The sequence below is a fragment of the Vulpes vulpes genome, chromosome 10 (genome assembly GCF_048418805.1).
Source record: "Vulpes vulpes isolate BD-2025 chromosome 10, VulVul3, whole genome shotgun sequence".
Lineage (NCBI taxonomy): Eukaryota > Metazoa > Chordata > Mammalia > Carnivora > Canidae > Vulpes > Vulpes vulpes.
In genome coordinates, this window is record NC_132789.1 from 40,583,662 (window position 1) to 40,600,954 (window position 17,293).

A 17,293-nucleotide genomic window follows, 5' to 3' on the forward strand; every position below is an offset into this window, starting at 1 on the left:
CAACAGCCTACAAGACTCTGTAAAAGCTACCTTATCCCTACCTTTCTGACTGTACCTCCCACTATTTCCTTTTGGTATATCCCATCCCAGACACTCTGGCCTTATGGGGTTTCTCAAACACACCACTCACTACCACATCAAGGTCTTCATACTTGTGGTTCTCTTCTCCTGCAACATTCTTCCCCAGAACACCCACTTCCCACAAATCACCTACTCACTTCCATCAGGTTTTTGTGTGGACATTACCTCTAGCGACACCTTATGATCACCGTATGTTAAATTCCACCTCTCGGTGCACCTGGGTGGCTCAGCTGGTCAAGCATCCCACTCAATTTCAGCTCAGGGTTGTTGTTTTTTTTTTTTTTTTTTAAGATTATTTATTTATTTGAGACAGAGAGAGAGAGAGAGCGCGCGCAAAACAGAGAAAGAAGCGGGTTCCATGCAGGGAGCCTGATGTGGGACTCGATCCTGGGTCTCCAAGATCATGCCCTGGGCCGAAGGCGGCACTAAACCACTGAGCCACCAGGGCTGCCCTCAGCTCAGGGTTCTGAGATCAAATTCCACATTGGGCTCTACAGTTAGCATGGAATCTGCCTGAGATTCTCTCTCTCCCTCTGTCCCTCCCCGTTTGTGTGTATGCAAAAGCTTTCTTTCTCTAAAATAAATAACTCTTGGGGCACCTGGGTGGCTCAATCAGTTAAACATCTGCCTTCTGCTCAGGTCATGGTCTTGGAGTCCTAGGATGGAACCCCACGTCTGGCTCCCTGCTCAGTGAGGAGTCTGCTTCTCCCTCTCCCTCTGCTCCTCCCCCAGATCATGCACTTTCACTCTCTCACTTGCTCTCTAAAAAAATAAATAAAATCTTTATAAAAATAAGTCTTTAAAAAAAACCTTTAAAATATAAATCTTTAAAAAAATAATAAATTGCAACTCCCACTCCCCATACACATGTATACAGCTCTCCTTTTTCACCAAGACATGTATCACTGTTTAATATTATATGTATTTTTATTGTCTACCTCCCTCCACACTAGAATGTGAACTCCATGAGGGGGTGATTTTTCTATCACCTATTTACTAACATATCTCCCAGAGCCTGGAGCACAGTTTGGTAGAGTGAGGACTTGGTATTTCCTAAGTAACAGATGGAGAAATGAAGGCTCAGTCATGTTTCTTACCCAAAATTTTCATAGTAAGTGGTATATGGTACAGTGGATTCTAGAACCCTGGATCTTAACCCTGAAGTTACACCCTTCCTGTTTATCACCATCCTCCAGAGTGCCAGAGAGGAGCTCTGATCTGAAGGCGCAGGCTGGTATCTGAGATGCTGGCTTCATCCTGCTACTGGGTGTAGGAAATTCTGGTTTCACAGATTTTTAGAAAACATGGGGGTGTGTGTCATCCTATCTGTCTCTGGTCAAATTGTTTGGAAAATCCTCCTTCCTGGAATCCATCCTGGATGAGAAGACCCAGAATTTTTCCTATCCATATTGTCTGAACAGGACTATACCATGCCACTACGGGTTATTTCTGCCTCCCACCAAACTATATGTATAGCTCCATATACAAGTTACTTGCTCACTCATTGTGGTCTTGAAACATAAGTTTTTGAATATAAGTTCCCTGTAATTTTCTTTGTATAGAGCAACTAGAACAGAACTTAGAGCCCTCAGGTAGTACTTAGTAAACTTTCTGCTAATGATGATAAAACACTCAAAACAAAGCAACACAGAGCATATATGTGCAGAAGAATCCAAAGGATTGGGACGCCTGGGTGGCTCAGCGGTTGAGCATCTGCCTTTGGCCCAGGGCATGATTCTGGGATTCAGGATCGAGTCCCACATCTGGCTCCCTGCAGGGAGCCTGCTTCTCCCTCTGCCTATGTCTCTGACTCTCTCTCTCTCTGTGTCTCACATGAGTAAATAAATACAATCTTTAAAAAAAAAGAAAATATTAAAAAAAAAAAAAAAAAAAGAATCCAAAGGATTAATGAAGAAGACCAAGCAGAAGAATGCTTCTTCAGGGAGGGGAATACCACACAAGGGATTAAGGATGACAGTGAGAATATAAAGACCAAGGGCAAGCTGGCACCATCAATGGAACTAAAATTACTGAATTAATCCTAGGAACTCTGCTCCTATCCTAAACAGAGACAAAATTTACTAGTAGCTCTCAGGCTTCCACAAAGGACTATGTTAGATAAAGGCAGTGTATACTCTACATTCATGGAGACTCTACCTTAGATTTAGAGATCAATACTGCTGAGGTCATGCCATTTTACCTGAGGCCCGGATTTGCTTCATCCTGCCCCCTGCATATCCCCCGAGTATTAGGGTCCAGAGTGCCACCTCTTTCCTTGGCTGGCCTCTCTATTCCAGCCCCTGATTGGTCAATACCTTGAGAACCTACTGGTAGTGTCCGGCCATCCCTATGCCTCTGCCATCAATAAACTGGAGAGGACTAGGTCAAAACAATTACATATTAAAAAGCAAGTTATTGCTGCCACAGGTAAAGGAGCCCAAAGAGGCAGCTGGAGCAGACCAGACAGGCCCAAGACCATCGGAGCGGATGGAAGTGGAGGAGTGGTTCCAAATGAAGCTTCTGATGAAACATCAAGAACCAGTGGCGTTCTGGAGTGGAACAGGAGGGAGGCACGGAAGAGGACTGTGTGGGTCAGGCACAGCGCAGCATTGACATCAGTCAATGGTAAGGCTGCTTCTTCCTACTCTTCATGACTAGCCCCCAAGTCCTCTTGGGAAATAAACATACCTCTAGGTAACAAATGACACACAATTTTGTCAAATCAAAGACAAAGTCCATTAATCTGCATTGGCAATTTTTAATGTTTCACTTGTGCAGAAATGAAATTTGTATTGAAAGGCACAGAAGGAAGGAAAGGCAGTTATCACAGCGTGAATTCACAGATAAAGGATGCTGGATAAAAGCAAAAGACTGCTCCTCTTTAGCCTTAGGAAAATAAATAATGCAGTACTAAACTAGATCTTTATTTTTGTTATACTTCCATGTAAAGACATTACCCAAATATGAGCTGAGTAAAAGACTTTCTGGCCAGATACCAAAGGTACACAGTTGATTCCACTTTGGAATAAATGCCCAGAAGGGAAACATTACCAGAGGGTGGGAGCTCTGGGCATAAAGTAAGTTCTCGTTCAGAAAATGGACAGAGATCTGAAGCAGTCAAACACACAGCTTTGAAAACCGGAAATCTTTCATGACATCTGTTTTGAAAATAAAAATTAGCTGCACATCAAGAATTGTAATTTTCAAAAATGGAAACCAGGCCTGATTGAGTAGTACTTACGACTTCCTGATAAAAATTACAAAAATAAAAACTGAGACTCTTCTGTCCTTGAAAGAGATATAAAACTATATTTTTTCCTGAAACACCATAAGAGAATCATCGTTTCACCCTTACATCTCTTAACACTTCCTTTCTCCTTCTTTCCACATTCTGCCACTTTAAAAATAGCAAAACCTGTTCAATAGGGCAATTTCTGCTAAGTGAAGGATGCACTATTTACTGAATAAAAGAGTATAAATGAGGAAAAAGCTGAGTGTTCTGAAATATACTAGTTTACCTCTAATGGAGTCGTATCCATCAGGTAGAAAGAAAGGTAAAGACTGATATTTTCCTAAAAACAAAAACAAAACCCAGTGATTTAAAACATTCTAAACATAATTTCAAATTTCAGAGCACTATTAGAGGCTCCTGATCAGTGTGAAGCAAGACGGGCAACAGAGAAATTTGGTAGAACAGTAGAAAATATCTCTAACTGCTTTCATTTAAATAACATCAGTCTTACTGATTATTTTCTTCCTTACTTAAAACAATGATTGGCCAGGTTAGGTCACGATAGCATGAAAATAACAAATCTCAATTTAGGTATGAGCACAATGATTTGGGACCACTGTCTCTGCCTCACAGAAAGGACTCTGAGGTGGTGTTCCTCTATTAAATATATGCCCCTAAACACATTATATGCAGATTCCATATAAGTGTGTGAATAAAACAAGTTTTGTATTTCTCAAATAATTTTAAAAGATGATGGTAAATTAGATGTGAAAGATAAAACCATGCCTTTAAAAACATTGACTCAAAATGTGTTTTGAGTGTTTTTTTTTATGAAATGGATTATTAAAATCATTTTTGACATGAGATATTAAATGTATTTAAATCTGGGTTTTCTGTACTTAATAATTTCCCTTTAAAAAAAAAAAAAAAGTTTAAAAACATCAAGAGCTGGAACATGCTGCCAGGACAGAAATAATCAGAAATGTCTTGAGTCGCAGACCCTGGACACATCAGTCTTGTTTTGAGCTTTCCAAAGCTTGAAGCCTCTCCAGTAGTGGAGGGTGAGAATAATGCCACATTGAAAACAGCCAGTCCGAAACAGGGAATCCCAAGTTATCTTTGTTTAGTTTGATTAAAGCAGAATATAAGTCTTTAGCTTTCCCAAGTTTCTTGGCAAATGCATCAGCTTGAAACTCAAATCTGCGGCTTAGGACTGTTAGGCAGAAAGAGAGAACCTGAAAAAGTAAACAGAAGAGTTTTAACCACTGCCCCCCTCTTTGCTGCCACTGCCAGCTGCATGAGCAAGGCCTACAGGGGAAGTTCAGCTCAGGATAAGAAACAGCAGACCCAAAGAAAGACCAATAGTATTTAGGGAACCTAGGTGGGAAATTATAAATTGAGCTTTTTTCTTCCCCAAGCAAACAGACCAGAAAAAGATATATATCCAAATCTATATGTTATTCTGACCAAGAAAATACTAATTTTTAAGAATCTGCCATGTGCCAGCCACTGAGGGAGGCACTGTACATATTCCCCAACAATCCTAACAATTACCATGGTAGTTACTCTTACTGATGTTTCACAGGTGAGGAAGGTGATGTTCAGAAAGCTGAAATAACTTGGTGGAAGTCACATAGCTAGAAGGTGGTGGCACTGGGAGTCTCGGTGCCTCCACAGATCACGCACACCACCTTCCTCAGGATCAGAGGTTAAGTTGTCATTTCTGCTCAGACTCTTTCTCTTGTTCACTAATTACACATAAGAGGCTACGGCCTCTAATGAAAACCTCAAAATTGAATTTTCTAAAGTGTTCTGAGCTACGGCAGCATTGCCAGAATAAATATCCAGTTACTGATGATGACCATTACAAAGGAGTCCAATTTCATTTGAAAATATACATTTCGGGATCCCTGGGTGGCGCAGGGGTTTAGCGCTTGCCTTTGGCCCAGGGCACGATCCTGGAGACCCGGGATCAAATCCCATGTCGGGCTCCCGGTGCATGGAGCCTGTTTCTCCCTCTGCTTGTGTCTCTGCCTCTCTCTCTCTCTCTCTGTGGTGTGACTATCATAAATAAATAAAAATTAAAAAAAAAAAAGAAAAAATATACATTTCGAGGGGAAAACAATTTCTTTGCACACTGGAGTACCTCAGATTGAATGGCACGAATTCTAGTTCTTACCTTAAAATACTTCAGCATCAAAACAAAAAATAAGTTTTAAAAAGTCTCTCATTTATACCTCTCACTGTTACTAGCAAATAAGAGAGTTGCAAAATAATGCCTGGGAGTTCCTAATACCTTCTTAGACATATTCAAAGCTATCACCTGAATGAATTCTGCCAGAAATTTCTTTCTACATCTTTAATATACTTTTCAGGATAGAATCATTAAGTGGGGGCGCCTGGGTGGCTCACTGCCTTCAGCTCAGGCCATGATCCCAGTGTTCTGGGATACAGTAAGGCTCCCTGCTCAGCGGGGCATCTGCTTCTTCCTCTCCCTCTGCTCCTCCCGCCACTCATGCTCCCTCTCTTTCTCTCTAATAAATAAATAAAATCCTTAAAAAAAAATGGTTAGTCTCTATCAACCTATCTGATTTTAAGTGTTCTTTGAATCTCATATTAAACATATAAGTAAAAACATAAGCAGATACTAACCTGCACCTGCCTGCTCTGCTGTAGGTTTCCAAACTCTTCTTAAGGGGGAATTTTCCCAACTTTCCGAGGAAAATAGCTCTTTTTTATCATGCCTTCTCAAACACTGACATTAAGCATAAATTTTTTTGTTTAAATATCTAGTCCTTTTGAAACAAATCTTCTGGGTTCTCCAAGATTTTTTAAACAGTTGCTAGTATCTCTGCAGATTAATCACACTTCAAATTACTCTAATACCCTTCATATATTTAGGTGTTTTTTGAAGTGAACTCAATCACTCAATAAAAGGAGACAAATAAGCAAAACAAAAACTCTCTGAGCAGCCAAATTAACTGCCACAAAGGAGAACACTATTAAATACTGTGCATGCTTATACTTAGAATGGGACCCTTCAAATCAGAATCTGGTAACTGCTCCTTAATGAGTTTGATGATCTAATTTCCCCATCTAGGGTAGGTTAAGGATGAAAACTAGAAAGGGGGCAGCCTGGGTGACTCAGCAGTTTAGCGCTGCCTGCAGCCCAAGGTGTGGTCCTGGAGACCCGGTATTGAGTCCCATGTGGGGCTCCCTGCACAGAGCCTACTTCTCCCTCTGCCTGTGTCCCTGCCTCTCTCTCTGTGTCTCTCATGAATAAATAAATAAATAAAATCTTAAAAAAAAAAAAAAACTAGAAAGGGATAACGATGTAAGTGAGTCACACTGACTGTAGTAAGCATTATCAGCTTGACAGGAAAAGACCCCCAAAAATTAGTTAAATAAGTAGGATAACTGCTTAAAAAGCAGTGGAGGTCATTTAGTATACATAGCTCACTGTCAAAGGCATGGCTGAACTGCGACAGAAGACAGAAATGGCAAAATCATTAAAAAGTGTTCCCTACGGGCACCTGGTTGGCTCAGTCGGTGGTGCATGAGACTCTTGATCTCAGGGTTGTGAGTTCAAGCCCCATGTTGGGTGTAGAAGTTACTTAAAAATAAAATCTTAAAAACAAAAAGTGTCTCTAATCTATTTAACTAGTAACAAAATGCATAAGGCATTTTAGAAAATACTTTCAGTTAAAAAAAAAAAGAATGTAAAGGTAGTAAATCTCAGTGCTTTGGGAAATTTTCTTAGTTTATATGGACAATGCTATGTAAATATGATCTATTCTTTTCTACTTTTCTTTTCCAACCCTTTCCTCCTTTGTAATGGAGAAACAGGATTCATTTAGTTTATCTTAAAATCTTTACAATCTGTCTCCAGGAAAGAATCTTTCTGTATGGAGACATCTCAAAATCCCCAATATTATTTCTTGGCTTAATTTGACTTAATTTATTAAATATCATGACATGTTGCCATCATCAGATTTGTTAATATACAGTCTCATTAACCCATACCTTACCACCTGCATGGAGTCCCGCTACTGAGCAATCTGAACAGCGGTTCTTAGACTTCACTTACCATAACACACCAAAAGGGCCTGAGGTGGGACCCTTAAGGCTATTCTGAAGCGGGTAGTCAGAGAACACAATCAGAGGAACAGTGTCATACTGTCTCCCATATTTAGCCATACATATACTCAACTATCATTGTTTCATTCCCTCACATACACAAGATTTTCAGCCAAGCACTGGGGAATATGTGATCTAGAACATAGCATTCCAATAGTTAACCTCCATCTACCAAGTCTCTGAGGTACAGGTTAGATCAAGGTTTCCATCACTAAAGTCTAGTCCTCTACTCACCCACCCCCCCCACCTCCACCCCCGCTGGCAGCATGCAAGCATTTGTTCATTTGGGCTTGGGTTTTTCTGCTACTTTCTTAGACTGGCCAGCAAATCAAAGGATTAAAAAACTTTGTTTCATCTACTTGTTAAAAATATAGTTTTATTTCTTTTTTCACTATCCTAAAGGTTCTAGATTTGAAATGCAAGGGCATATGTGAGATAACTTTAACGATTATACATTACCTCATTGTAAGGTGAAAAAATAAACTGGAAGATGATCAATAATCCAATTAAAGTGGGTTGGCTGTTATAAAAACCAAACGCAGCAAAAAGTTCCTTTCGACCAATTAATACAGCAAACAAGAAGAAACACAGGAAAGAATTCATCTAGAAAGAAAGACACAAAATTCCTAAGTTATTACTAAGGTGATTTCACAATGGGATCAGAAGCACCAAAAAACTAGAATAAGACATCATGGTGTGATTCTAACTACGAATAGTTTTAGTGTAATCATAGAAAAAGTTATTTGGGTAATTTTACAGTTTTATTCTAGAAAGAAAAATAAAATTTCCCCAAATGTCTAAACTGTAGGTTTCTATATGGATAAGCAAGCTTAAGTGGAGCCTCCTATGACTGAGAGTCTGAAGTGGCCAATAGCAATGGAGTATTTTCTTTCTGTAAAAAGTTAAAAGGCTAGAATGAATTCAGGCTCTGTTTGCACTAAATTGTAATCAGACACAAGGCCTTCCACTCACCTTGATGTGGAAGCTCCAAAAAAACAAGACTCCCTACTTTTTAGAACCACTGGAGCTGTACTGAGTACTAAAGTCCAAGAAAAAAGTAGATGTACCTTTAACAATAAATGAGGGGAGGGAAAATTAAAAAAATCAAAAATCTGTACCAAAATATGAGTAAAAGGGGTACTGGGTGGTCAGGATCTTGGAGGCCAGAGGTACCCTATTCAAATGTACTGCTCCAAACCATTTGCCAGATGACTCAAAAGCTACCAGCCTAGAGTGGGGCTCAGCATAAGGTTCGCCAGCTGGCCTGGGTTGAAGCATAACCAGCTCTATCATTTAGTCCTTATAATTCAGTAGATTCAACATGACAAGCTCCAACAGAAAACTTCACTCACAGTGAAGGCCCCTAGAGTTAAAATAAGCTATGCATGCCATTTCTGTCAAGTAACTACTTGCCTTTTGAAAAACAACTTTTAGTTTGCTATTGGGCCCTACCAGAGACTGATTCCTGATTGTGGGACACTACAAACCTGCAATCTGAGCTGCCCTTTCTAAACTGATTGCTATGTTGATCCACCTAGCCAGAAAACTGGTAGGCCCTGAAGCACTCCAAATCAGGTATAAGCGGCACATATGCAAGTGGGAATGAAGGATGTCATGAAGGGAGAAGTACATTAAATGAGCAAGTGGATCATACTCCTAGTATGTCAACTCCTGCCATGCTACCACCTCTCAATCAATCCTTACTCATGGGGAGCTCCCTATAATCATTTAATTGAGGAGGAAAAATGTGAGCCTGTTTTACAATTAACTTAGTACAACTATGCTGGCACTGGCTCAAAGTACACTGCTGTGGCATTACAGAACCACTTGGGGCTGTTCTTGGAAGACAACAGTAAAGGAAATACTCTAAGTGAGGGAAACTTTAGGTAGTATATTTCATTGCTCACTCAGCTTGGAAAGACAGAAGGCCTGAGCTAAGAATATATAATCACTGGCAGTGGGCAAATAATGGTTTGGCTGGATGATCAGGGCTTTGGAATGAACTTAAGAATGGCAGGGATCCCTGGGTGGCGCAGTGGTTTAGTGCCTGCCTTTGGCCCAGGGCGCGATCCTGGAGACGCGGGATCAAATCCCACGTCAGGCTCCCGGTGCATGGAGCCTGCTTCTCCCTCTGCCTATGTCTCTGCCTCTCTCTCTCTCTCTCTGTGTGTGACTATCATAAATAAATAAATAATTAAAAAAAAAAAAAAAAAGAATGGCTAACAAGATGTGGAAAATAGGGTATGTGGAAAAGCTTCCAAAATTAGCCCAGAGTATGATAATATTTTAGTCCAATGTGAATGTTCACTAAAAGAGGCCACAGCAAAGGAAGCTGTCAGTAAGGTGAAGATATCTACTCTGCGGATGTTAGCTTCTCTCCCCAGCTATTCTAGGACTTGGTCAAGGGGCTCTTGAACAAAGTGGCCAAGGTGCCAGGGATGGAGTCAGTGCATTAACCAACAACCCAGATATTCCCCCAACTGGCTTTTGCTGAGCACACAGTCTATTAGAAGGGGCAGTCAATCCCACCATGAATCAGGTACCACACCACAGGGACTAGCCCACCACCTCGTGGTAGCCTGATTCCACTGCACGCCTGCTTCCTTCACGAAAGCAGCAGTGAGTTTCCTCTTTAGACTAAATACTTTGAACTTGGATTTGGACTTATTTATTGTCTTACTCACTGCCATCTATCCAAATAACTTCAAGCCAAGAAATTCATTTTTTACTGAAAGATGCAAAGCAACAGGAAGGACCCCCAGAGGCTCACAAGTCTTCCCTTGTAGGCCATCATCCAGAACCAGAGGCTCACAAGTCTTCCCTTGTAGGCCATCATCCAGAACCCACTTCAGATCCTTTTATAGTTCATAAGTATGATGACTGGGTGTTTACGCCATTGTAGGACATGTGCCTCCCTCAAACCTTGTTATGACCTTAGCACATTACCCATCTGACATGAAAACAAAACAAAACAAAACAAAACATCCACTTCAGACTCAGCTAAGGCCACATCTGCTCAGAACCAGTCAACAGAATATAGTGCTATTTCACCTGGAGCCGAACAACTGTGGTAACTGTTGGTTTAGAGAGCTGATTTAGACCCCAGAGGAGGAATGTTACAGGAATTGTTATTTTCTTGTTTAGTTACTACAGTCCTCTTCAATAGATGTATAATGACTTGTAAATGAGAAAAAAGGTTTAAAAAGAAAGCATTTTAGGGGCGCCTGATTGGCTCAGTCATTAAGCATGCCTTAGGCTCAGGTCATGATCCCAGGGTCCTGGGATTGAGGCCTGCGTTGGGCTTCCCTCCTCTGCAGGAAGTCTGTTTCTCCCTCTGCTCTGCATGCTCTTGTTCTCTCTCTCTCGCTCTCTCAAATAAAATCTTAAAAAAAGAAAACAGAAAGCATTTTAATGTCTAGCTTATCAAGGCTCACGCCTTTTGATTTTCACAGTTCCTTAACTGAGGGACACCGGAGCTGGCCACAATGGTGGTAATAGCAATAAACACTGTCACGGTACTTACTGATTCCACATACTACTCCAAACTCTACACGCATTAACTCATTTATTCTTACATCAGTCCTAGGGGGTAATATCATTCAACAAGGGATGGAGGCAGAGAGAGCTTAAGGAACTTACCTGAAGCCACAGATATTAAGTCAGGGAGCTGTGAGGTGAAGCCAGGTAGCCCAGTTACAGTCTGTCTTAGCCTCTCTAACTAGACTACTTCTCCTGCCTGCTGTACTTCTCCTTTGACTACCATGCCATACAAAGAGAACTGTCACTTCCAACTTACCTGGCTGATAATGATATTTTTGACTGTGTGTCCCAACTTCCAGTGCCCCAGTTCATGGCCTAGTACAGCAAGCACCTCCTCATTTTTACATCCTTGTTTCTTATTCTAAATCAAAGAACACATTGAAAATAAATTATTAACAACCTTCAGAAACTTTATGCCTTTTAACTCAGTAAGAGTCCTTCTTAGATTCTAACTAATTTAAGAAAACAATCAGTCTTTTATGCAAAATTTCTCATCTACCTAACAAAATATTCTCTGAAATCATTCCATGGTAGACATTGGGTTAAGCATTGGAGAAAGAAACATGAACAAGACATTCTCTAACTTCATGAAGCTCAGTCTAATCTGGATTAGAAAAAATATAAATCTTTATCAATAGAACAATATTTAAATAAATCATGACAAAGCTGTATGACAGCCATATTGTAAACCCGTTAGAAATGTTTCCAAAGTTATGCTCTGACATGGGAAAATGGCTTATTAGGTGAAAAAAGCATGATACAAAAGTAAAAGTAATGATTCCGATTATGAAAAAATATGAATGTGTGTTATAAAAACACAAATACAGAAAACAAACTAGATGTGTATCAAATGTTAATTAGTTTTCTCTATATGATACAATTATAGTAATGTTTAACCGTCTTCTATTTTTTCTATTTTCCAAATTATCTACAAATAAGCACATATCACTTATGATCCCCCCTAATACACTATCAAATGCCATTTAAAAAATCGAGACTTGCAAGTTAAGATGGCAAAAAGAACATTCACAATGCACAACTAATGTTACTCCTTCCAAAATCCCCCAAAAAACTATAGTCCAAGGGACTTAAAAAAAAAAAAAAAAAAGATAGAAACCCACAAGGATAGGGAAAACAGAAGAGGTGACAATAGTAACATCTGGGAAGCAGGAAAGCAGATGGGCAAATGAACAGGCTTAGTAGACTAGAGAAAGCTGACTCACAAGCCAGCAGTGGAGCAAACAGAACAAGCCGGATTTAACACAGTCTTCAAAGGGCTTGGGAACTAACAATACTAGGAACTTTTGGAACTGGGAGAGAAGGGGAAGTCACTAGAGTAAGAAATGGGTAAGAGTGGTTTCAGGAGTAGTTAAGGCTCCAGATTCCTTCTCCAACTCTACACCAAAAGGCAACTAACTGCTCCTCCCTCACTGCAGCAGGAGCCTGAACGCGGTTGTTCTCTCTGGATAGGGCAAAAGAAAACGTTTCAAAGGAGGGCTCCACAAAGCGGAGGGTAGAGTACACCAGCAGCAGACTACGTACCTGGTTAGCTGCTGGGAAGGGATGCTGAATACTGAGGACTCTCTCCTGACGGAGCCCTCCCCATACCCAGCTCCTAGAACACTACCCTCTAGGCAGAAGATCAAGAGAGTACTGCCTGGGAACTCTCGCCACTCCAGGAAAGACTGGAGGATACTAACACCAGGTGTTCTCTGGCAAGAAGACCACACGGGGTACAGGGAACCTACAGGAAACCTACAGTGAATACCTCTTATCGATAGGCTCAGAGATTCCAATCAAGTTTTTAGTCTCATTCTCTTGCTAAGGAGTAGACAACCAAGAATTACCAAATATATGAAAGAAGCTGTTAAGATGGAAGACTAGATGCAGGAAAGTAAAGCAATATGGAAGACATAGACATTATATAAGGAGAAAATTTTAATTTTTCCCCTTCAACACATATAAAGACTGGGCCAGGAAAGATGAAAAAATAACCACAGAAATTGCTAATGTTTATTAAACAATAACTACAAACATAGGCCCTCTGTGCTAAATACTTAACTATCTCATTTATACATCATTATCACCATAGGATATATTTTATAATTACCACTTTACAGATGAGAAAATCTAGGCACAGAGAAGTTCACTAATTTTCCTCTGGCCACACAGCCAAAGTCTGGCATTTGAAGCCAAGTAGTCTGATGCCAGAGACCTGTGCTTTCAACTTTTACACAATTATGAATGTAAAAGCTTCATCAATCAAATAAAATAATTTTAGTTGAAACGTGTAACCCTTTGCATATTATTACAGTACTGCCAAATAATTAAACATAAATGCCAGATGGTCATATCAATGATGAAATATGTTTACTAAGCCAAATAGAATTGTTTATAAACTTCCCAGATTCAATGTAAATAGTGCCAAGACACAATGAACAATTTAATCTTAATACACACACTCACACATGTGCACATACATATTCATTCACCAATAAAAACACACATATACACCCGCCACCAGACACCTTCTTCCTGCAATGTTAATTACTAGATAGTCTAAAAAAACATCCCAGACATCTAAAAATGCTTAAGAAGTTAATAAATATCCTTTTAGACATACAATTTATAGGGAAAAGCCAAAGGTGGGGAGTTGAAATTGATATCCCTTGCACAAGCTTAGAAAAAAATACAGTGGCAAAATTACCCAATTGTGTCAAGTCTTACCTAAAGTGGAAAAAAAAGTCTCTGATTAAAATTCAAAATCATTATCTGTATGGTCCAGAAAAATCCCAATCTGACAGGTTAAAGTACTTCTGGTTTGGTAGCACTGGGGACAGATAACAGGAGCAAATGCAAATCCTCTAATTGAGAATTGTACCTTAAACCCAGATCCCTCAGGATTCCTAAAGATTAAAATCAGGGACGCATTATAAGCTCACAATAAAAATTGCCAAAGACTTCAGAAGATGATGGAATAATGAGTAAGAGCAGAAAAAATAAAGAGCATGATTAGCTCCATAAGACTTTAGACAATGGAAATGTTAGATACAAAATATTTTAAAAGCAAGCTTTATACAAAGAAGAGATCTAAGAACACGGAAGAAGGAAGAGGAGACCCCTAGAAACAACTAAACTGATTTGAAAAAGAAACAAATAGAGCTTTAAAAGTAAAACACAATGGCCCACTTAAAGAATAAATATATCTAGAAAAAGAATCAGTGAACTGGAACACAGAGACAGAGAGACAGAAAATATCAAAGGGTGATCACTTGTGAAAGGCAGAATGCGACAGTGTAACATTCATCTAGTTGGAATTCCCGAAAAATAGACTGGAGAGAATGGGAGAGAGGCAACACTCAAAGATACCAATGACTAAGCTTCTCAAAACTTCAGGAAAGATCTTATTAGATTTAGGAACAATGCTATATCTCAAGTAGGACTGAGATAAAGTCCATACTGTTGAACATAAAAATCAAAAAGAAATCTTAAGAACAACCAGAAAGAACTATAAAGAAATGACAATAAGCTGAGAATAGACTTTTTCATAGGAACAAGGTAAGCTACAACACAACAGAATGGCATCTTTTTTTTTTCTTAAATATTTTATTTGAGAGAGAGAGAGCACAAGCAGGGGGAGGGGAAAAGGGAGAAGCAGAGCCCGAGCAGGGAGCCAGATTTGGAACATGGGGCTCGATCCCAGGACTCAGGGATGATGACCTGAGCTGAAGGCAGACACTTAACCGACTAAGCCACCCAGGTACCCCAGAATAGCATCTTTAAAGTGCTAAGAAAAACAGTTCAAAAAAAAAAAGAAAAGAAAAGAAAAAAGAAAAAGAAAAAGAAAAACAGTTCAATAAGATAATCAGTCTTGAGCTGATTGAGAATGAGAATGAAATAAAAACAAAACCCAGAAATTTCCAAAGAAGGTGCTAAAACATACTTCTGGAAGAAAGAAAGTTATGTCTGAAAGGAAGGTGTAAAATGAATAAGGAATGGTAAGCAAAGAAACAGGTAAGTACAGGAATAAATCTAAATAATGACTGTATAAAATAATAATAATGCTAATTTGGGGGGGTAAAAATTAAACAAAGCTAAAACACAAGATGAAAGGAGTGATTGGATTAAAGTGTGTATGGTCCCTGGATTGCTCAGCAGTGGAGATACCGTGTTTTAAGATTTTTTTAAAAGATTTTATTTATTTATGAGAGACACAGGGAGAGAGGCAGAGTGTTTTAAGATTTTTTTTAAACATTTTATTTATTTATGAGAGACACAGGGAGAGAGGTAGAGAGAGACACAGGCAGAGGGAGAAGCAGGCTCCACACAGGAAGCCTGATGCGGAACTCGATCCCAGGTCCCTAAGATCATGCCCTGAGCCGGAGGCAAACCCTCAACTACTGAACCACCAAGGCGCCCCATATTTTAAGATTTTAAATTATATGGGCAAGCTTAATTTTTAACAGTGGTCTCTGAGAGAATACTCATACAAGAACTTTCCAAACTGAACAGCAACTCAAATAGAATTTTTTTTTAAAGATTATATATTTATTTATTCATGAGAGGCACACAGAGAGAGAGAAAGGTAGAGACATAGGCAGAGGGAGAAGCAGACTCCATGCAGGAAGCCTGATGTGGGACTTGATCCCAGGACTCCAGGATCACACCCTGGGTCAAGGCAGGCGCTAAACCACTGAGCCACCCAGGGATCCCCCTCAAATAGAATTTTTAAAAAGCCCTCCAAAAAAAAAGAAAGAAAGAAAGGTGTACATATATATGTTTGGGGGTACAGTGCATGTATGGAAAGGACAGAAGAAGAGGGCATAAAATAATATGGTAGAAATAATTCCAAATATATCCGTAATCAAAACAGACTTAATAAAAAAATTTTAAAAAAGATAATGACTCTCAATTTGGACTTAAATACAACCATAATAGGGCACCTGGGTGACTTAGTCGGTTAAGCATCTGACTTGGGCTCTAGTCATGATCTTGAGGTCCTAGTATCAAGCCAGCTTGCCACTTTCTCTCTGCCCTGCCTGTGCTTGTGCTTTCTCTGTCTCTCTCTTTCAAATAAATAAAATTTAAGAAATAGGGATGCCTGGGTGGCTCAGCGGTTGAGCGTCTGCCTTTGGCTCAGGGCGTCTCACATCAGGCTCCCCACAGGAAGTCTGCTGTTCCCTCTGCCTGTGTCTGCCTTTCTCTGTGTGTCTCTCCTCAATAAATAAAGAAAATCTTTAAAAAAAATTTTTTAAGAAATAAATAACAAAACAACCGTAACAACAAAACCTACCTACATACTCTGTATACAGCATTTAAGACAGAGGATGGTAAGGTGGGAAGCAAAAGGATGAATGAGACAGTAGTAGCTGGGGGGTAGCTCAGTGGTTGAGCCTGTGCCTTTGGCTCAGGGCATGATCCCAGGGGCCAGAGGTCGAGTCCCACACTGGGCTCCCCACAGGGATCCTGCTTCTCCCTCTGCCTATGTTTCTGCCTCTCTCTCTAGGTCTCTCATGAATAAATAAATAAAATCTTTAAAAAAAAGAGAGAGAGAGATAGGGGGGCTGGTTGCACATGATGAATATACTAAAAATCACTGAATTGTACACTTAAAAATGGTTGAAATGGTGAGTTTTAGCTCAATTATTTTAAAAAGTAAATGGATGACATCTAGCATACATTAACTGAAGAAAATTGGTGTAGCTATATTAAGATCAAACAAAATCAACTTAAGGGCAACTCAAGGGAAACCTGGCTGGCTCAGTTGGTGGAGCATGGGACTCTTTTTTTTTTTTTTTTAAGATTTTATTTATTTATTAGAGACACAGAGAGAGGCAGAGACACAGGCAGAGGGAGAAGCAGGCTCCATGCAGGGAGCACGATGTGGGACTCGATCCCAGGACTCTAGGCCCATGCCCTGGGCCAAAGGCAGGCGCTAAACCACTGAGCCATCCAGGGATCCCGGAGCATGGGACTCTTGTTCTCAAGGTGGTGAGATGGAGCCCCATGTTGGGCAGAGAGATTACTTAAAGATAAAATCTTTAAAAAAAAAAAAAAAAAAAGAGAAGATGACTTAACAGCGTTAAAGAAGGTCACTACAGAATGTTCAAAGGTTCAAATTACCAAGAGGATGCATTAATTCTTGAATTTATATGTACCTAATACTATTCCCTTGGAATATATCAATTCTGACAAATCTATCATAATAGAGGATATTAACATACCTCTCTCAATAACTGAAACATCAAGCAAACAAAGTATCAAAGACATATAGAAATCGGAACCAAAGAATAAACAAGCTTG

The 17,293-nt window shown here is 39.7% G+C and overlaps 1 protein-coding gene and 1 non-coding gene across 2 annotated transcripts in view; one reads left to right on the forward strand and one right to left on the reverse strand.

The window, feature by feature from the left end:
* Positions 1-2,825: 2,825 nt before the first annotated feature.
* The window catches only part of ZMPSTE24 (zinc metallopeptidase STE24), a 38,677-nt gene continuing 24,209 nt past the window's right edge, over positions 2,826-17,293 (reverse strand). Inside the window, exons 8-10 of the mRNA XM_025983694.2 lie at positions 11,247-11,351; positions 7,910-8,053; positions 2,826-4,548 (exon numbers count right to left, since the gene is read on the reverse strand). Of these exons, the coding sequence (XP_025839479.1) occupies positions 4,324-4,548; positions 7,910-8,053; positions 11,247-11,351 (474 nt within the window). The 3' untranslated portion in view covers positions 2,826-4,323. The remainder of the gene's footprint in view (positions 4,549-7,909; positions 8,054-11,246; positions 11,352-17,293) is intronic.
* LOC112908276 (small nucleolar RNA U13) lies at positions 10,303-10,406 on the forward strand. The gene has a single exon (XR_003232886.1). It is a non-coding gene; the product is annotated as a small nucleolar RNA U13 (small nucleolar RNA).